The sequence below is a fragment of the Pristis pectinata genome, chromosome 10 (assembly GCF_009764475.1).
Source record: "Pristis pectinata isolate sPriPec2 chromosome 10, sPriPec2.1.pri, whole genome shotgun sequence".
NCBI lineage: Eukaryota > Metazoa > Chordata > Chondrichthyes > Rhinopristiformes > Pristidae > Pristis > Pristis pectinata.
This window is the reverse complement of record NC_067414.1, coordinates 77089332-77111363: the sequence shown is the minus strand read 5'-3', so window position 1 is coordinate 77111363 and position 22032 is coordinate 77089332. Positions and strand designations below refer to the sequence as shown.

General features: G+C 47.1%; 1 protein-coding gene across 1 annotated transcript in view; it reads left to right on the top strand.

Annotated features, from left to right (window-relative positions):
- Positions 1-22032, top strand: part of sntg2 (syntrophin, gamma 2) — a 226240-nt gene that overhangs the window by 78647 nt on the left and 125561 nt on the right. The window contains exon 8 of the mRNA XM_052025436.1: positions 4569-4660. Within this exon, the coding sequence (XP_051881396.1) occupies positions 4569-4660 (92 nt within the window). The remainder of the gene's footprint in view (positions 1-4568; positions 4661-22032) is intronic.

Genomic DNA, 22032 nt, shown 5'->3' with positions numbered 1-22032 from the left:
ATGAACCACAACTTCTGGCTGTTCTCCCTCCCGCTCTGGAATCCTGTGGACCTGATCAGTGACATCCCGGACCCTGGCACCTGGGAGGAAACATACCATCTGGGATTCATGCTCACTGCCACAGAACCTCCTATCTGTTTCCCTGACTATCGAGTCCCCTATCACTACTGCCTTCCTCTTCTCCTCCCTTCCCTTCTGAGCAGCAGGACCAGTCTCAGTGCAACAGACCTGGCTGCTGCTGCTAGGCCCCGGCAGGTCATCTCCCTCAACAGCCTCCAAAGCGGAAAACCTGTTACTGAGGGGAACAGCCTCCGGGGTCCTCTGCTCTATCTGCCTGTTTGTTTTCTTCTTCCTTTTCCCTCCCCAGACAGTCACCCTTCTATCTACTTCCTGGACTCCAGTAGTACCTGTTCTAAGGGGGGTGACCGTCTCCTTATGTACCGTATCTAAAAAACTATCCCCCTCCCTGATGCTGCGCAGTGTTTGAAGCTGCAACTCCAGCTCATCGATCGTGAGCCGAAGTTCCTCCAGCCTCAAGCACTTACTGCAGATGTGGCCATCTTGGACCACAGCAAGGTCCACGAGCTCCCACATCAAGCAGATGCAGCACACCGCCATGTCCTCCATCTGAACTAATTCTTCTTTCCCCCTAGTTTTTCTCTTAAAAATTTATAACAGACAACAGGTAAACCTAACCTTTACCTACTTACCAGCTACTCACCCGCCTTGCCCCTTTACGCTGAAGCCCCTTGAGCCAAAGCCCAAAACAATCAGCTCCCTCCCACTCCGTGCCCGCTCCGACGCTGCCCGCTGGATATGGCAGTTTACTTTTTAAACTGCCCGCGCCTTACCTGCCGATGTCACGTGCCTGCGCAGTCCAGCCCTCACTATTCCCGATTAAAAACTTATAAAACAACTTAAAAAAGAACCTTATAAAATCTAACCATTATAATAAAAACCCTATTAAAAATAAAAGAAAAAGCTTATCTGCTCCGAAGTCCCAACGTCTTCCGAAGTGAAACCCACGAAGCCTCCAAAGTTTATTTTTCTACCCGCTTTTTAAACTGCCCGCACCTTACCTGCCGACGTCACGTGCCTGCACAGTCCAGCCCTCACTATTCCCGATTAAAAACTTATAAAACAACTTCAAAAAGAACCTTATAAATTCTAACCCTTATAATAAAAACACTATTAAAAATAAAAGAAAAAATTTATCTGCTCCAAAGTCCCAACGTCTTCCGAAGTGAAACCCATGAAGCCTTCCCCCGACCGGACCTCCCCCTGCAGAGCTCTTTCCACCTTGCGTAGAGGGCGGAGATCGAGACCCCGTCTATGCTGACGCGGTCCACCCCTGCGCGCGACCGGTCCAGGTATAACTGTTTGCGCGTGAAACGAGGGGCTGCGTCGCCAGCCCTCATCTCCGCTCTATGGACCTGGGTGGGCGCCCCCCGCTGCATGTACTCTCACCCTTCCAGGATGGTTATGGCATCCCGTACGGTCTTCCCACTAGCCAGTCCCATGAGGGGTAGGACCACTGGCCTCAACTCGGGGCGTACGGTGGCGACCAGGTATCCCGCTAGTGCGCTGGTCACTCTGGTGTTTTCTTAAAACGCACGATCGCCGGCCCTCTCATAGATGTTGGTCACCAGCGCCCATTTCCTGATGATCCTGGTGCCCTCACTGACCGTGCTCCACTGCAGTCACCCGTATAAAACCCATTTGAGGAGGGTAGGGTACCAGACCTGCACGGCGGTCACGACCCAATCCCACAGGGTAACGTTGTCCTCAGTCCATCCTGGTGGCACCTGCAGGGCATTGTTAACCCTCTGTTGGTCAGACAAGCTCCCCAGGACACTCGCTTCCTGGTGAGAGAGCCTCATGTTGGGGGCCCCCTCATCCCACAGTCGAGCAGCCACACGGCCAGGTGCTCGCCCGGCTGCTGACGGTCCCAATCCACCAGCTGGGTCAACTCCTTGACAAAGAAATTCCAGGTCTCCGCAGTCTGGGAGGGGCCCCGTGCACTTCCACTGCAGTGGCCTCATCCCCATTCCCCTCCCTTCCATGGTGGACCTGGGACTGTGTGATGACAGGTCGAGCATGCAGGGGTTCGGGTGCGTAGGGGGGAGGGCGGGTGTGATGAGACCCAGGGTCCTCGGGCACCCCCTCCTCGTTATTATCCATCCATATATCCCCATCCCCCAGCCATCTGTCCAGCTTGTCGCCGCACCGGACCAAGGCTCGAATTTTGAGTGGGTCTGGCTGCCAGCCAGACCGGCAGGCTGCCTGTGCCTGCTGCAGCTGAATCAGTCTGCAGGCAACCTCAGTACCTCTGGCCTCGAGGTCGTTGGCTCGGGTCTGGGCAGCCTGGTCTGCCTCCTGCAGCGTACAGCAGCGCTGCTGGAGCATCTCTATCTCCTTGTCTTTCTGGGGATATGTATTCTGTATCTGGCTAGTAATCCTGACCTGGCATCTCAGGAGGGACGTAAACAGCCAGAAGGCACCCCTTTGACTCCCTTTGCCCTTGGGGAACCCCAACCTCTGGAGGAAGGTGACCACGTGGTTCCCCAGTTTCTCACCATGGGGGTCTAACTTCTTGGTTCAGTCCACTGGTTTACTGTGGTCTGCCAGCATGCTGGCCAAGCTCCCAAATCCCTCGCTCTCATCAGTCCACTCGGGAATCCTGTCCTCGGTGCCTGTACTGGCTTTCTTTCCCCATTTCAAAACATCCCTCCCTGCGTCTGTGTTCACCCTACTCGCAGCCCCAAATGTTGTGAGACAAGTTCTAGGTCTCGAAGGACAAGGACTCTGAACACAGCCTTAGAGTTAAATGATTTATTTACAAAGGCAACGGGGCCACACACACGCGCACCGGTGATAGCAAGTGTGGGAAAATCGCAGCAAGGGTAAAATACACACACACACGCACACACACACACACACACACACACACACACACACACACAAACAACGAACTGGGTACAAACAATCAAGGAAAAGCAATACGCTATTCCTTGACTCAGTGCAGGCATGGCTCCATGCCACTGGGAATCCTAACTTGCGACGCTTCTAACCCTGTTGAAGTGCACAGCTTACCAATGGTCTCTCCAGCATCATTTCACGATTCCTCTGGGGTAACAAAGAGACCTGACCCAGCACATGGGGCACTCTTTATAGTGTTGGAGGGCTGGGGGGTGGTCCAACCCAGGTAGTTCAAAAGGGCCAATGGCCCGGTGCCAGCAGGGACTAATTGATCACTGGAGACCAATGACCCAAGGCCAGGTACAAAGGTGCTTAAAGGGGCCAATCGTTGGGTGTGCACTAATGGGTGGGGTGGAGTCAGGCCTTGATTGACAGTGGTGTGTCTTTCGACCAGGTGCTGGGCAGTGCTGTCACCTGACAGCCCTGGCCCTTCACAATACAGACACTCCACACAAAGCAAAGCCCACAGAAAGACCTATCGGGTATGCTGCAACTGATTATATTTCATGCATTGCCACTGATTTTATTTGATGCAAGTTCATGGTAAGCAAATATATTGCTCAAGACAAAAATCACCAGACTTCTTCATGTGTGTAAACTGGCTTTGAAAGAAAGCTGAAGGAAAAGCAATGCAGCTATTTTCAAGAAATCAAATGGAAGGCAAAATGAAATTGGATTTTTGGTTCATGAAATTGCATTCTTGGTTTACGGATGTAAAACCCAACATTCACAGAGTCACAGAATCATACAACATTGAAAAAGGCCCTTCAACCATACCAACCAAGATGCCCATCTAACTTGGTCCCATTTGTTCCACAGTTAGCCCATGTACCTCCAAACCTTTCCTACCCATGTACCTGTGCAAGTATCTTTTAAATGTTGTTAATGTATCTGCCTCAACCACTTCCTCTGGCAGCTCATTCCATATACTGACTACCCTCTGGGTGAAAAAGTTGCCCTGCAGGTTCTTATTAAATCTCTCCTCTCTCACCTTAAACTTATACCTTCTCGTTCTTGATTTCCAACCCTGGGAAAATGACTGTGTGCATTTGCCCTGTCTGTGCCCCTCATGATTTTATAAACCTCTGTAAAATAACCCCTCATTCTCCCACGGTCCAATGAATCTCTCTCCATAACTCAGTCCCTCGAGTTCTGGCAACATTCTCGTAAATCTTTTCTGCACTCTTTCCAGCTGAATGGGACCTGCGGCTGGAGTGTTTCACAGTCCATGCAGGTATCATCCTTCCCACCCAATCACAGCATACCTCTTCAACATGGTTAAAATATAATATTGAATGTATTGGCTGGAAGATCCGAGCACAAATGAAATTGAAAATTCAATGAGAAATTAACAAATTATGTCTGATGTTTTGTAAAATTTTATTAATATTTCTGATGATTCTTTTGGATTTGTGTTTGTTTTAAAAGTCTAGGGAGACAATAAAAATTCCCTTCATGAACAAACAATATAAATTGTTCTGATCACATGCTAGAACTGGCCAGTGACTGCATTAAGAGTGCCCTGTAATTATTCTCTTGTCAGTTCTTCAATATTAAAACTGCTCCATTATTTCTCCCTTTATTTTCAGGCTCACCAGGTCCATCCAGCGATCACAGCAGTGGGACATCCTCTCCCCTATTTGACAGTGGTTTACACTTAAACGGAACCTCTACAAATACCGTAAGCTTGTTTAATCAGTGAAACTTTTCAATGCTTAAGGCTGATCTCATCTGAATGTATGAAAAAACTGTGTACGATGATGATGTTTCATTATTGTTGAGCTCAAGCTCTAAGATAGCCATGCCTAAGCATCCTTGCAATGGTCCCGCAGCATAAACTCAGCTGAAAATCCCGTACATCACAAGCCTTCCATGACTCCTTGACCCTCAGTCCTGGTTTAAACTGGGCTATTAGCTTGGTATGCACAAAGCTGTCTCATGTTCTCTGGAGGTGAAAGGTTCCACATATTGGGTGATGAAACCAGTGTGAAGGATCACTGAAAAGAGAATCACATCCATAAATTCCTCATTCACAAACTGAGACACATTGATATTTAAGGCAAATTATTCTGCTCCAGCACAGGGCAGTTGGATCATTAGGGAGCAACCAATCCAGAAACAAAAAATAAACTGCTCTAAGAACTTTGTGGGTCGAGCAACATCTGTGGAGGCAAAGGGATGGCTGATGTCCTGATGCAGGGTCTCGACCTGAAATGCCGACCATTCCTTTGCCTCCACAGATGCTGTTTGACTTGCTGAGTTCTTCCAGCAGTTTATTTAATTGTTCCAAATTCGAGCATCCACAGTTACATGTGTAACCAATCCAGGAAGATTGGGAGTTGAGGAACCTGCTTGATTTTCCTGAAAGTGGCTGAAAAATTATGCTGGATCTCTTACATATGTGAACTTTTACCAATCCACCTTTTATACATGTGCTGCCCTCAGTAGACCAATTCAGGTAGTCACCTTCTCGAAAATATGTACCGTCATTTTCTGGGCTCAGCAGAGCCAGGATGTTAATTCATTTCAGTCATAGAGAGAAACATGGAGAGAAACAGGCCACCAAGTCTGTGCCAACCATCAAACACCCATTTACACTAATCCTACATTAATCCCATTTTTTATTTTCCCCATATTCCCAACAACTCCCCTCAGATTCTACTACTCACCTACACATCAGGGACAATTTACGGTGACCAATTAACCTGCCAACCCGCATGTTTTTGGGATGTAGGAGGAAACCGAAGCACCTGGGGAACACCCATGTGGTCACAGGAAAATCACATGATTCTACACAGACAACACACAAGGTCAGGATTGAACCTGGATCTCTGGCACGATGAGGTGACTGTTCTACTAGCTGCGCCACTATACTAACCATAGGTGTAGTACATAGCGCCCCCCCCACCCCCCACAACAATTCTTTGGATAACTTCCAATAGAATTACTTAACAGTTCAACTGCCTATCAATCATTTAAGAACCAATGTAATGTTTAATGAAAGTCTGAGGAAAAAAAGCATTCTTTTCAAAACCATTTCCAATTCATATGACCAATAATCTCTCACCAATACGAGACGTCTCACAAAATATTGTCTGGTGAAATCCACCTTCAGTGACATGACCAGGTGGTGCTTTGTTAATAGGTCAAGTTTCTTCCCTCACTTCATCTGCTGCCTAAGCGTGGAGCTGAATCTTATACAAATTGAAACAGGGGAATTAAATCATTGCTTTGTATATCTTCCCGTCTGTTCTACTATTTTCTGCCAAGCCAGGCTTCCCTTTCTCACTTTTGGTAGAATGAAATAAAATGCAGGGTATTCTAAGCTGAATATATAAACATTACTGTAAAGATTTACAGTTCCAAATAGAAAATACGGTAAACTGTCAGTGTGTCCTTGACTTCTGGAATAAAGTCTAGTCTGCAGAGAGTGAGGCATTGTTTGCCGTGTTAAACCATTTAATCTTTGAGGAAAGCTTTCCTCCTCCTTTCCCAATAATTGTCAAGAGGAACTATGGAATATGTATCCATCTTTACACCATAATCTCAGACTCTAGCCATATTTTCAGAATGAGAGTCAGAATCAGGTTTATTATCACTGACCTATATGACATGAAATGTATTGTTTTGCAGCAGCGGTACATAAAGATTACTATAAATTACAAAATAAATAAGTAGTGCAAAAAAAAGGAATAACAAGGAAGTGTTCATGGGTTCATGGACCATTCAGAAATCTGATGGCGGAGGGAAAGAAGTTGTTCCTAAATCATTGAGCGTGGGTTTCAGGCTCCTGTACTTTCTCTCTGCTGGTAGTAAGGAGAAGAGGGCATGTCCCATTTTCTGAGGGTCCTTAGTGACTGATGCCACCTTCTTGAGGCACCACCTCTTGAAGATGTCCTCGATGGTGGGAGGGTTGTGCCTGTGATGGAGCTGGCTGAGTCTACAACCCTCTGCAGCCTCTTGTGATCCTGTGCATTGGAGCCTCCATAGCAAGCTGAGATGCAACCAGTTAGAATGCTCTCCACCACTTCTATGAATTTCAGTCCAATCAAAAGTGATGGGCTTATGCAGATCAAATGCAAGGAGCTGGTGAATTTGCTTTCATCTTCAAATTTAAGAGAATGTATTTTTTTAATACTCCCACACATTGGCTTGAAAGACATTGAAAATAAAGATCAGTTCAGGTCTAAGATGCAAACCCAATGCTTTCTGATGTGAAGTCATATCATAATTTCTGAAAAGTTTCCCCTCTTTATTGGTCTATAATTTTTCAGTGTAAGTTTGGTAGGTGTGCTTTAGACAAGTGCACCTATGAGTTCCATACTTCATTTATGTGGCATCAATAAATGCCGAACTATTGAATACTTGGGAAATGTCAGTGATGGAGCAGTAATGCTTTGCTTGTTAAAGATGGATTGGGATGGACGGTGCTGGGATGTCCCTGAAATCTCTTTGTGGTCTACCCCAGTGTGACAATGCCCCCCATCCTCACAGTATTCCATCACTCATACATCCAGAACCTGATGGTTCCACTGCATCATGCTTAACCTAAAGACAAGAGATCACCAACAGTTCTGGGCCATTAATTTTAAGATAGTCAAGGGTAGCAATTTGGAGCAAAAACCGAATTGCTAGAGGAAATCAATGGGTCAGGCGGCATCTGTGGAGGGAAATGGACAGTCAACGTTTTAGGTCAAGACCTTTCATCTGAATTGCAATCTTTTGTGTCTCTAAGGTTAGGAATTTGTGCACAGTTTCTTGCACTGAACGTGCATTCATATTGTGGCTGCATGCCGTGCTCTGCTTCTGAGATTCAGTTTCATTGAAGTCAAATTTCAGATGTACAATCTATAGACACTTTTGATAAAGGCAAATTACTAGCCATCAACATTAACCTCAAATCCTTCTATGTTCTTGCCTTGCCACTCAAATGTGTTTCCCAGCCTTCCACCTTGGAGTATCTTGGTCACATTGTTGAAGAAGATGATGGATGGAACAACTATTTTAGCTCATATGGAGGTTTTAATGTAATAAACATACCCCAAGATGCTTCAGAAGTGCATTATCATACATTAAAAAGTGAGATATATAAGAAAGTGTTCGAGCATATGGCCTGAAGTTTGATCAGAGGAATATTTTCAAAGAAGAGAGAGAAATGAAAAGGGGCAGAAGTGAAGGCTAACTTCTGGTTGATAATTTTACACCGTCCCTACACCCTAAATGGTTCTGATTCAGCAGTCTTTTAAATGTCATCCCAACCTCACTGTGTGACCACAACTTAGGTTTTGGCTTTTAAACCCAGGCACAATACAAGTTTGTTAGCTGACATGCATAGAGTGATTGGAGGATTACATGCTCACTTGGCATCCACCCAGAGCCATGTACTTGGAACATTTTGGATTCTTATGACGATAACAGATTTGCTGTGCACTAGGAAAAAGCAATGTGTGGCGACTCACCGTCTAGTCGGGCGAACCGGCTCGGCAGTCGGGTCGCACGGCGTCGGAGCGACGAGGCCCAAGATGGCGGCGGGCCTCGTCTTTCCGAGCGACGGGGAGAACCCGCGCGCGGGAAAGTCCTGATGACGTAGGACTTACGTCATTGCCGGTTTTTTTGGGCGGGAGTTTTTCTCCCTTAAAGGGCCCGCACAAGGCGGGAAAATAAACCAGTTCTGTTTGGCAATCCTCCGAGTAGAGTCTTGTTTTATTCCGTGGTAGCAACCGCTACATTGGTGACCCCGACGGTCCAAACGGCTTTTGGACCCGCGAAATGGACGACAGCGCAGCAGCCAACGCAGTGGCCCTCAAGCTGCCCACCTTTTGGACACTTCGGCCCAGCGTCTGGTTTGACCAGGTCGAAGCGCAATTCCACCTTCGGCAGATCGCCTCCGACTCCACGAAGTACTACCATGTGGTTAGCTCTCTGGACCAGGAGACAGCCGCCCAGGTTGGAGACTTCATCCAGTCACCTCTGGAGGAAGATAAGTACCCGGCTTTCAAAGATCTTTTGATCCGGACCTTCAGCCTCTCCCGTCGTGAGCGCGCCGCCCGCCTGCTTCATCTGGATGGCCTGGGGGACAGATCCCCATCCGCCCTAATGAATGAGATGCTGGCATTGGCCGAGGGACACAAGCCATGCCTGATGTTCGAACAGGCCTTCCTCGAACAGCTCCCCGATGACATCCACTTGTTGTTAGCTGATGCCGACTTCAGCAACCCCCGTGAGGTGGCCGCCCGGGCAGATGTCCTGTGGAGGGCCAAGCGCGAGAGCGGTTCGTCTGTCAGTCAAATCACCAGGCCGCGAGCCCAACGCCTGCCTCGCCCGGCCCCAGCAACCGAGCAGCCACGCCCCAGGAACGCAGACGACGACACGGGTGACCAGCTGTGCTTCTACCATCAGAGGTGGGGTGCGGAGGCCCGTCGATGCCGCCCACCCTGCAAGTTTCAGGGAAACGCCAGGGCCAGCCGCCGCTGATGGCTACGGCGACTGGCCGCCGACAGAGCCTCCTCTTCGTTCAGGACAAGAAATCTGGACGGCATTTCCTCGTTGATACTGGAGCGGAGGTCAGTATTTTGCCCCCGACAGGCTGCGACACTCGTGACAGGCCACCAGGTCCTCTACTCAATGCCGCCAACGGTACAACGATACGGTCTTTCGGCACCCGTACGCTTCAATTACACTTTGGCGGCAGCCGTTTTACCTGGACCTTTACCCTTGCCACCGTCGCCCGACCACTCCTAGGAGCCGATTTCCTTCGGGCCCACAACCTGTTAGTCGACCTGCGAAGGAAGCGGTTAGTCCACTCTAGCACTCTCCGGACCTATCCCCTGGGAGAAATCAGCCCACCAGCCCCGCGCCTGGACTCCATTACCCTTTCTGGCGACGATTTCGCCAAGCTCCTAGCCGAATTCCCATCGATTTTGGCACCTTCGTTTACAAATTCTCGGCCCACACATGGGGTACGACACCACATCATTACCACAGGGCCACCCCTTCATGCCCGAGCACGACGATTACCTCCAGACAAGCTCCGCCTGGCAAAGGAAGAGTTCCGTCACATGGAGGAGCTGGAGATTGTTCGCAGGTCAGACAGCCCCTGGGCCTCCCCCCTGCACATGGTCCCCAAAGCCACCGGAGGGTGGAGGCCCTGCGGCGACTACCGCAGGCTGAATGACGCCACCACCCCGGACCGCTATCCCATCCCTCACATCCAGGACTTCGCAGCGAACTTACACGGGGCCCGCATCTTTTCCAAAGTGGACCTCGTTAGGGGATACCACCAAATCCCGGTCCATCCGGATGACGTCCCCAAAACTGCGATTATCACCCCATTCGGCCTGTTCGAATTCCTTCGGATGCCATTCGGCCTTAAGAACGCCGCGCAGACCTTCCAGCGGCTGATGGATGCGGTAGGCTGAGACCTGGACTTCGTGTTCATTTACTTGGACGACATACTGATCGCCAGCCGTAACCGCCAGGAACACCTTTCCCACCTCCGCCAGCTGTATTCCCGCCTCCGCGATTTCGGCCTCACGATTAACCCGTCCAAGTGCCAATTCGGACTTGACTCTATCCATTTCCTCGGCCACAAAATCACCAGCGACGGTGCAACACCCCTACCCGCCAAGGTGGATGCTATCCGCCATTTTGCCCGCCCCGTCACAGTCAAAGGCCTACAGGAATTCCTTGGGATAGTCAACTTTTACCATCGTTTCATCCCTGCAGCAGCCCGTATCATGCGCCCTCTGTTCTCGCTGCTGGCTGGTAAGGGCAAGGACATCACCTGGACTGACGAGGCTGCGGCTGCTTTCGTTAAGGCCAAAGACGCCCTGGCAGATGCCATGATGCTGGTACACCCTAGGACTGACGTCCCGACTGCCCTCACGGTAGACGCGTCCAACACTGCGGTGGGTGGGGTACTGGAACAGCTACTCGAAGGCCGCTGGCAACCCTTGGCATTTTTCAGCAAACACCTTAGACCGCCCGAACTGAAGTACAGCGCTTTTGATTGGGAACTTCTAGCGCTGTATCTGGCGGTCCGGCATTTCCGATACTTTCTAGAAGGCAGGCCTTTCACCGCTTTCACCGATCATAAGCCTCTGTCCTTTGCCTTCACCAAAGTCTCCGATCCCTGGTCAGCTTGTCAGCAGAGACATTTATCCTACATTTCCGAGTTCACAACTGACATCCAACATGTCTCCGGAAAGGATAATGTTGTTGCTGATGCACCTTCCAGACCAACCATCCACAACCTGTCCTTGGGTGTCGACTACACGGCCCTGGCTGACGCACAGCAAGCCGACGACGAACTGCCCAGCTACAGAACCGCAGTCTCGGGTCTGCAGCTCCGAGATTTCTTGGTTGGTCCAGGTCAGCGGACCCTACTTTGCGACGTTGCGACTGGTCAGCCCCGCCCTATTGTCCCTGCAGCCTGGCGGAGACGCGTTTTTGACTCGGTACATGGGTTGGCGCACCCGTCCATCAGATCTACTGTCCGAGTGGTCGCCAGCAAGTTTGTCTGGCATGGCCTGCGCAAACAGGTCAGTGAGTGGGCCAGGACTTGTCTGCACTGCCAGACGTCAAAAATCCAGCGACACACCAAGGTCCCACCACAGCAGTTCGAGCCTGCCCGTAGGAGGTTCGACCACATACACGTCGACCTCGTGGGCCCTCTGCCGGTTTCAAGAGGAGCCCGGTACCTCCTTACCATCGTGGACCGGTTCACGAGATGGCCTGAGGCAACCCCCCTGACTGACATCACAACTGATTCCTGCGCCCAAGCGCTGCTCACAACTTGGGTCTCAAGTTTTGGCGTTCCGGCCCACATCACTTCAGACAGAGGCACCCAATTCACTTCCAGTCTCTGGGCTGCATTAGCGAACCTGCGAGGGACGCAGCTGCACACCACCACGGCCTACCATCCTCAATCAAATGGGTTGGTGGAACGTTTTCACCGCCATCTAAAATCGGCCTTGATGGCCCGCCTGAAGGGTCCTAACTGGGTTGACGAGCTGCCTTGGGTCCTGCTCGGCATACGCACTGCCCCCAAAGAAGACCTCCGCACTTCGTCAGCTGAGCTTGTATACGGGGCGCCACTAGTTGTCCCCGGGGATTTCATACCTGCCCTTCAGGACCAAGGGGAACAACCCCCAGCAGTTCTACAAAGACTGCGCAAGAAGCTCGGCGCCTTGGCCCCGATTCCCACCTCATGGCACGGTCAAGCCCCATCCTGCCAGCCCAAGGAACTACGGGACTGTAAGTTTGTTTTCGTTCGCAGGGGCACACCTCGGGCGCCATTGCAACGACCATATGAGGGACCGTTCCGAGTCATACGGAATAACGGATCCACTTTTATTTTGGACATTGGAGGCAGGGAACAGGTTTTCACGGCGGACCGCCTCAAACCGGCCCATTTGGATCTGCAACAGCCTGTCGAGGTTGCCACGCCACGACGCAGAGGCCGCCCCCCTAAGCTGCAGCTGGCACAGCCCATGGACCTTGGGGACTGTCTCGCCGGTTCTGGGGGGGGTTGTGTGGCGACTCACCGTCTAGTCGGGCGAACCGGCTCGGCAGTCGGGTCGCGCGGCGTCGGAGCGACGAGGCCCAAGATGGCGGCGGGCCTCGTCTTTCCGAGCGACGGGGAGAACCCGCGCGCGGGAAAGTCCTGATGACGTAGGACTTACGTCTTTGCCGGTTTTTTTGGGCGGGAGTTTTTCTCCCTTAAAGGGCCCGCACAAGGCGGGAAAATAAACCAGTTCTGTTTGGCAATCCTCCGAGTAGAGTCTTGTTTTATTCCGCGGTAGCAACCACTACAAATGCCCATTTTCCAGGTAACATGCTGATATAACAATTTGTATCTCTATCATAAATATGAAACTATGCCATTGGCAGTTCTTATTTTAATATGTATTGATGTAAGTACCATATATTTTGTTTCTATGTGTTCTGAATTGACAGTTTCATTGTGCACGCAACTATTTTCAGGAATGAATGGAATGCACACGAACTACTCAAATCTAACTTCTAGCTATAAGGCATAAGGCTTCAAATAAACATTCCTTTGTAGCTTTACAGCTGGGTTTGCAGAAGTAGAAGCCAATTTGTTTGCACAAAAACTATTGCTGCTTCACCTTCTTTTCACTTTTCTTTTTACATGTGTGTTAGTTGGGAGGATGATTCAGACTCAACCTCACGTTCTGGGAACAATGAATGGCAGAAGCCTGCCCCAAATTTGGGATTAAATGGTTCTGGTTCAGCAGTCTTTTTCTTCCAATGTCAAAGGCTTGTGAGTGCACAACAAAAATGTTATTGAGGTGCAGTAAGGGGATTCTTAAGAGCAAGAATAAGCTGCATGATCAAAGAACTTTCCCTTCAGTGCTGATATTATTTGTCATGCCCTTCACAACATTTTTAGTAGCAAGTGCAGGATAACTTGAATATCGCAGCAATAACCCACTCTGATTCAACAGCAGCAACTGAAACCAAATTAAAAGAACACAAGATTTGGTGGCTGAGAAAAAGACCAAGGTCTATTCAGTTCACCTTCAATTGTACCAACAATCATATGATATGATAGTGTGTAACCATTGCAATAAATGCATCAACTGTTCTGCTAACATGATGCAAGAAATAACCAATGGTGAAAAGCTTTGGGTCCAAAGTCAAGTGTTTCTTTTTTTAAAAATTATTTTGGAATGCAATATAAATTGTAATTTGAGACGTGCTGATTTGTGTGACAGCCTAGGGAGGAACCTAATGTTCCCACAAACATCTATATTTCACTTTTCAAATATTTGCTCACTTCCCATTTAAACCTTTTGCAGTTTCTATTCCCAGTACCATGTCTGGTATAGTATTCTGGGAGAAGTGGTTCTCGGATGCAGAGTTGGGCTGAGAAGTGGCAGATGCAGTTCGACCCAGATAAGTGTGAAATGGTTCATTTTGGTAGGTCAAATATGTTGGCGGAATATAGTATTAATGGTAGGACTCTTGGCAGTGTGGAGGATCAGAGGGATCTTGGGGTCCGAGTCCATAGGACGCTCAAAGCGGCTTCGCAGGTTGACTCTGTGGTCAAGAAGGCATATGGTGTATTGTCCTTCATCAATCTGGGAATTGAATTTAGGAGCCGGGATATATTGTTGCAGCTATATAGGTCCCTGGTCAGACCCCACTTGGAGTATTGTACTCAGTTCTGGTCGCCTCACTACAGGAAAGATGTGGAAGCAATAGAGAGGGTGCAGAGGAGATTTACAAGGATGCTGCCTGGAATGCGCAGCATGCCTTATGAAAGCAGGTTGAGGGAACTCGTTCTTTTCTCCTTGGAGAGACGGAGGATGAGGGGGGACCTGATTGAAGCGTATAAGATGATGAGAGGTATTGATAGGGTAGATAGTCAGAGGCTTTTCCCCAGGGCTGAATTGGTGGCCACAAGAGGACATAGGTTTAAGGTGCTGGGGAGTAGATATAGAGGAGATGTCAGGGGTAAGTTTTTTACTCAGAGAGTGGTGAGTGCGTGGAATGGGCTGCCGGAAACAGTGGTGGAGGCTGATATGATAGGGTCTTTCAAGAGACTGTTAGATCGGTACATGGAGCTGAGTAAAATAGAGGGCTATGGGTAAGCCTAGTAATTTCTAGGGTGGGGACATGTTTGACACAGCTTTGTGGGCCGAAGGACCTGAATTGTGCTGTAGTTTTTCTATGTTCTATGTTCTATGTGACTTCCTAATGCTTGAAAATGGCATCCAAAATGAGTGTACTCAGTTCCCATTGGAAGGGGACCTTGAATGGGGCCCTGATGCAGCACTTTGACTGAAATATCGACAATTACATTCTCCCCACAAATGCTGCTCAACCCACTGAGTTCCTCCAGCAAATTGTTTATTGCCCATTGGAAGGGCCTTTCCATGCAGACCTAGTGAATGTTGACACTATGCAGAGAGTAGGCAAACCATTACAATGAACAAAGTGCAACATGGGTGGCCACTGGTGCCACCAGTTCTGAATGCAGAAGTCCAGCCTCAGTGTCTTCATAATTTCACTTCACAAAGTATCATGTTAACTGACATGATGAACGCTTGCCAGGGCTACCTAAAGGGATCAGCAATAATGTACAAGTTAGCTCTCGTTTATGGCTTCTGTTGCTGCAAGGCGAGGCATTTTTGAGGCTTCCCTACTGTTGTGTAATGTTTCAGTACTTCTGCACCTTGCATTTTGGCAGGTCCTTTTTATTGATTTGAAAGCTTCCAGGCAGTGACTGACCTTCCTGTTGAGACTGAGTGAGAGTGGAAGATTGCAGAAAAAGCAAAAGCATCCTGAAGAGGGAGGAGGCAGAAGGGGATCAGAGTTTTCAACAGGAGGCCATGTTCTGCAAAGGACTTTATGGAGTAGTTTACTTTTCTCAGCTTCCGTGAGAAAGTCTTTGCTTCACTAAGGAGGTTGTGTCTAAAATCTGACAACCATTGCACTCACAATTCCAGAGCAAAGTAAGGATCACGTTTCCTGCAGTTATCAAGGGTGACAGAGGCCCTTAACCATCATGTCATATACTTCTGTGTTGCCAGAGGTATAAGCAACATCACACAAGCTGTTGTACACTACTGTATAAAGAAGGTCTTCATGAGAAGAGAGTTAACTTCATCTCATTCCTTCCATGTAGAGAGAAAAAGATGGAGTGAGCACAAGGGTTTGCATGTAGTGCATAATATCTCTAACTGCATGCACATTGCCAAGTTAACACGAGGTGCAAACATGGACTAAATATGTAGCTGGGGTAAGATTAAGGCAGCATCTCTGGCAGGTGAGTGACGGTTATCCCAGCAGAGGTCATCGTTCTGTCATTCTGCAGCAGTCCTCTGACACCTGCATTTCACCCATTACTGGGTAATAAAGATTATTGACACATACCTTACTCAAAAATGGGTTGGAAGTCATACAGAAGTGCACAGTGAGAGAAATGTTGTGACCTATATCATAGATCACAATCTTGGTGCGCTCAAGTAATGCCTCACTGCCTGGACTGGGCTGAAGATGTTCTCCTATACTGAGTGGGGCTTCAGCTGCAGCATGCTGCACAACTTGGCCATTATGAGGGACAAGTTTTGCCACCAGCTCCCTGGTGAGAAGCCGAAGAGCAGGTGAAGGGATGGAAGAGAGAAAATGGTAGAACAGGAAAAGAAAAGGAAACTTTCAGATTCTACACATTGAATTAATTAATGAGCAGTATCAGTAACCTCAGCCACCCCTCCCCAAAATTTAACTGGAGCCTCACACACAACCCTTCCTTCATTATTGATCAATACATTGTCCTCTTTCAGACAACACAAAGTAAAAACCACCAGAAAATGCAGACTCCAATCCAAAATTATTGATTAATTGATCACACGTTGCATTCAAAAGTAAATTAACATTTTTTTTGACTTTCCCTTAGTGTCTTTCCTTGTGTTTTGCTTCCCCAGTGGTTGGTGGAAGGCTGCTAAGCCCTTTCTAGCAAACATAAAAGGAAGACAAGTTCCTGCTGGTAGCCAAATTTGAGAAGGATGCTTTGTGACTCTTCTTTATTGACACAGTCAAAGGCTTTTGTGTCATCAAGAAAGGCCACATCTGATGGTTGAAGCTGCTCCCTGCATTTCTCTGGAAGTTGTCATGCAGTGAAGACCCTGCCCATTGTGCTTCGACATGGACAGAAGCCACATGTCAATTTGGCAAGGCCTCAGGCAATGAGTTTCTCCAGTAGGAAGACTCCCCTGTTGTTGTGTGGTGGCCGAGTCTGTGGGCCTCACATTAGCCTCAACAGCCACTCAGCCCCAGTGGTACTGGAGAGAAAGCAGGTCGATCTTGATATCAAGGGATTACCTAGAGAAGAGAAGAGCAGAAGAGGAGCTGAATGCTAATCAAGGAGGCTGCAGATGACCTTGGAGCACGACCTTGAGCAGTTTTGACCCCAGAAGAACTTCCTCAGACAGACCCACCTCAGCATGGGCTGCAACAGTCTGACTGGCTGGCTAGGTGGTTGGCACTCAACAGCAAGGGCATCAGTGAAGTAAGAAGGGGAACATCAGTGTGCTTCATCTGGAGAGAAGCCTTCCTGATCTGTTGACAAATAGCCTGCTAATCTATTATCCAGACCAATAACACCAACTTGCAACTCAAAGTTTAAATGGATGTTTAAGTTGCTATCACTAGACTTTTTGGGTGGGCTGTTCATAAATGCTGGCTGATTCACTCAATCTCTTAAGCAAACTAGATTCATGGGCATATAGCATGGGATCACTCTTTAGAAAGCTGGACCTGCTACAGAAGTGAGCTCAGGGATCTCCTGCCACAACAAAGTAACAGGAAAGTTGAAACTCTGCTCTAACAGCATGAAGGGGTGTTGTGGACCTAACACCTTGCTGGATCATGGGCTTCATGTGATGTCTGATGCACAGCTGATGATGATAAGTGGAACTTTATGTTATTGGAATCTTTTGTATTTTGTGGTTGTGTCTCAATGCTGTTCTAGGATTACTTACATTGAAATAAAATTATTATGTATTAATAATTTATGCCATGTCATATTTCCATGCTCTGGGAATCAGAGTAAGATATAAAATGCTCAATTGATCAATGAGTGAATTTTTCTATGGCAGCATCACTTACCAATAATGAGAATGTCAGATGAGCTAGATTTTATGAAGGGGAGTTTAATAGCTTAACTGGGACTAATACACAGTACAGCACTAGATCACATCAGAAAAACAGTTTAAAGAGAGAAGTGTCTCAGGCCTTTAAGATGATGAAAAGCGCAGAGAGTGTAGATGCAGACAGGCTATATAACATCACCCATGAGCACAGAACACAAAGAGGACTGTCATAAAGTTATCAAATCTCATGTGAGACTGTGGATGAGAAGTTTTTTTTTATTTCCTTTCTGAGTAGTTGAACAGCAAAGCACATAATGTAATATTGAACAGCCCCTTCAATAAAGTTATGGATAAATGCTTGGATGGAATTGAAGGTAAATGGCAGAAGTGATCAATGGAAACTCAGATCTGATTATTGCTCAGAGCAAAGGGCCATCATCTATTGAGATCAGTAAGTCAGGCTTCAATAATAGAGATCGCTTATGTGGTGCAGGGCAGTTAATGTCCTAAATCTTCCTTTATTAGTTTGAATAACTAGACTACAGCTCATAAGAGTTTAGAAGCAGGTTCAAAGAAGCCAAAGGAACCCTGAGTTAAAATTAAAGATGAAATGAAGATGGCAAATATTAGTAAGAGCTTAGATTAATGGGATAAAAGGATTCTCCAGACTGGGGAATTGCAATGAAAGGCTGAACCAGGAAGAAAGAAATGAGCAGATGTAGTAGCAAACGTCATTAGGAAGAAGAGTTTTGAGTTGATCTTTAAAGGGAAGGAGGCCTGTGGAGAATTCCAGAGAGCAAGATCAATGGAGACAACAGCTGGGATGCAAGAAAGAAAGAAAGAAGGAATGAATGGAGGCAACTACATGCTAGAGAGCACTTTCTGGTTTTCTCTCAGATTTCCAGCATTGATAATTATTGATTTCAAGCTCTTTATATCTTTTTGCAAACTTTTGTTGTAAAATAAGAAGAAACTAGCAAAACAATGTCTGACACTAAACACATTAAGACCATTTTTATAATTGGTGCTGATATGTTTGATGTTGAATGGCGTTCATCCTTTGAATTTCAGGGCCAGCTCATAGGTGAAGAAGAGATTCAACCTTGTTAAACAGTGGAGCAACAAGCCCATTATATTGGAGACTGATGGATTCTCATGTATTCACTTCTCAAATACAATGTTGCAAATACATTAATACATGAAACATGCTATTTTGTCAAGTGGAATCTTGCAGGCTCCATGGTTAGAAGGAATGGCCTCTAAGCAAAAGAGAAGGCATACAAGGAAGCAAAAATTAGTGGGAAAACAGAAGACTGGGACACTTTTAAAAACTTACAGAACGAAACTAAGAAGGTCATTAGGAGAGAAAAGATGAATTATGAAAGGAAGTTGACAGATAACATTCAAAAGGATACTAAGAGTTTTTTAAATATATGAAGAGTAAAAGAGAGACACGGGTTGATATAGGACCAATTTAAAACAGTGCGGGAGAGATTATAGTGGATAACAAAGAGGTGGCAGAGGAACTAAATGAGTATTTTGCATCAGTCTTCACTGTGGAAGACATCAGCAATATACCTGATGGTCAGGGGTCACAGGAGATAGAACTGAGTTCAGTCAAGATTACGAGAGAGAAAGTGCTTGGGAAGCTAAATAGACTAAAGACAGATAAGTCTCCTGGACCGGATGAAGTGCACCCTCGGGTTCTGAAGGAGGTGGCTTTAGAGATTGCGGAGGCATTGGTGATAATTTTCCAGGTATCAATAGACTCTGGCATGGTTCCGGAGGACTGGAGAGTCACAAATGTAGTTCCGTTGTATAAGAAAGGTGGGAGGCAGCATAAAGGAAATTACAGACCTATTAGTCTGACATCGGTGAATGGAAAGTTATTGGAATCGATCCTCAAGGATGAGGTTATGGAATACCTAGAGGTGCAAGGCAAGATAGGTCCAAGCCAGCATGGTTTCACGAAGGGAAGATCCTGCCTGACCAACCTATTGGGGTTTTTTGAGGAAATCTCAGGTAGGGTGGATAAGGGAGAGGCCGTGGACGTTGTGTATTTAGACTTTCAAAAGGCCTTCGACAAGGTGCAGCACAAGAGGCTGATTAATAAGATGAGAGGTCATGGAATTACAGGTAGGATATTAGAATGGGTGGAGCATTGGCTGGTTGGCAGAAAGCAAAGGGTGGGAATAAAAGCATCCTGTTCTGGTTGGCTGCCGGTTACTAGTGGTGTTCTGCAGGGGTTGGTGTTGGGGCTGCTTCTTTTTTCATTGTACATCAATGATTTGGATTATGGAGTAAATGGTTTTGTGGCTAAGTTTGCAGATGACACCAAGATAGGTGGAGGAGTGGGGAGTATTGAAGAAACAGGAAGGTTGCAGAGAGACTTAGATAGTTTAGGAGAATGGGCAAAGAAATGGCAGATGAGATTCAATGTTGAGAAATGTGCCATTGTACACTTTGGAAAAAGAAATAAACGGGCAGATTATTATCTAGATGAGGAGAAAATTCAAAGTACAGAAGTGCAAAGGGACTTGGGGGTACTCGTGCAGGATACCCTAAAGGTTAACCACCAGGTCGGATCGGCGGTAAAAAAAGCGAATGCTATGTTGGCATTCATTTCGAGAGGTATAGTGTATAAAAGTAAGGAAGTGTTGATGAGGCTCTATGGGGCACTGGTGAGGCCTCATTTGGAATACTATGCACAGTTTTGGACCCCTTATCTTAGGAAGGATGTACTGATGTTGGAGAGGGTTCAGAAAAGATTTACGAGGATGATTCCCGGAATGAAAGGGCTTACATACAATGAGCATTTGGACTGTACTCGTTGGAGTACCAAAGAATGAGAGGGGACCTCATAGAAGCATTTAGAATGTTGAAAGGACTGGACAGAGTAGATGTGGCTGAGCTGTTTCCCTTGGTGGATGAGTCCAGGACCAGAGGGCACAATCTTAGAATTAGAGGGTACCAGTCTAAAACAGAAATAAGGAGAAATTTCTTTAGTCAGAGGGTAGTGAAATTATGGAATTCTTTGCCACATACAGCTGTGGAGGCCCGATCATTGGTGGTGTTTAAGGAGGAGATTGATAGGTATCTAATTATCAAGGTATCAAGGGATATGGGGATAAGGCGGGCAATTGGGGCTAGATAGGAATAGTTTTAGTTTAGCTCATGGAGCAGACTCGATGAGCTGAATGGCCTACTTCTGCTTTGTCTTGTGCTCTTGTGGTCTAATATAGAAATATAAAAATTGGAGATGGTGCCTCCAAACTAAAGTTCTCGACTACTCCTTGCTGACCTCTGCAGGTGCTGACTGAGTTCAATTTTATGAAGGATATGTGCATGTATATTTTTAATGTAAATTGAGTGGCCTATCACATTCTGAAGGGGAATCACATATCTACTGATCATGCATGGTAGAAGACTGCAGTACATTCAAGTCATATCATTTCCCCGCAGCCCTGATTTGGAGCCAGCATTGAACTTCAACAATCCAGCTGGGAACTCAGTCTCAAACAGGGGGAAACTCCACCCTACTCTACCGCCACCATTCATCTGCACAGTTTAAGATAAATATCATTACTGGCAGGGTTTAGGAGACTGAGCTGACAAGAGCTGGTCAAAAGAGGTGGGCATTGTCTTCAGGAAAGGGGGCAGTGAACGTGCACCTGTCTACATCAATGGTGCTGAGGTCTAGAGGGTTGAGAGCTTCAAGTTCCTGTGAGTGAACACCACCAAAAGCCTGTCCTGGTCCAATCACGTGGACACCACGGCCAAGAAAGCTTACCAACGCCTCTACTTCCTCAGGAGGCCATAGAAGTTTGGCATGTTCCCTTTGACACTCACCAACTTTTATCGATGCACTATAGAAAGCATCCTATCTGGATGCATCACAGCTTGGTATGGCAACTGCTCTGCCTAGGACCGCAAGAAACTGCAGAGAGTTGTGGACACAGCCCAGCACATCACGGACACCAGCCTCCCCTCCATGGACTCTGTCTTTACCTTTCGCTGCCTTAGTGAAGCAGCCAGCATAATCAAAGACCCCACCCGCCTGGGTCATTTTCTCTTCTCCCATCAGGCAGAAGATACAGGAGCCTGAAAGCACATACCACCAGGCTCAAGGACAGCTTCTATCCCACGGTGATAAGACTATTGAACGGTTCCCTTACACGATGAGATGGACTCTTGACCTCACAATCTACCTTGTTTGACCTTGCACCTTATTATCTACCTGCAATGCACTTCCCTGTAGCTGTGACACTTTACTCTGTATTCTGTTATTATTTTTACCTGTACTACCTCAAAGCACTGTGTAATGAATTGATCTGTACAAAAGGTATGCAAGACAAGTTTTTCACTGTACCTCGGAATACGTAGCAATAATAAACCAATACCAATACCAATACTGATCATTTGTTGAGCTTTG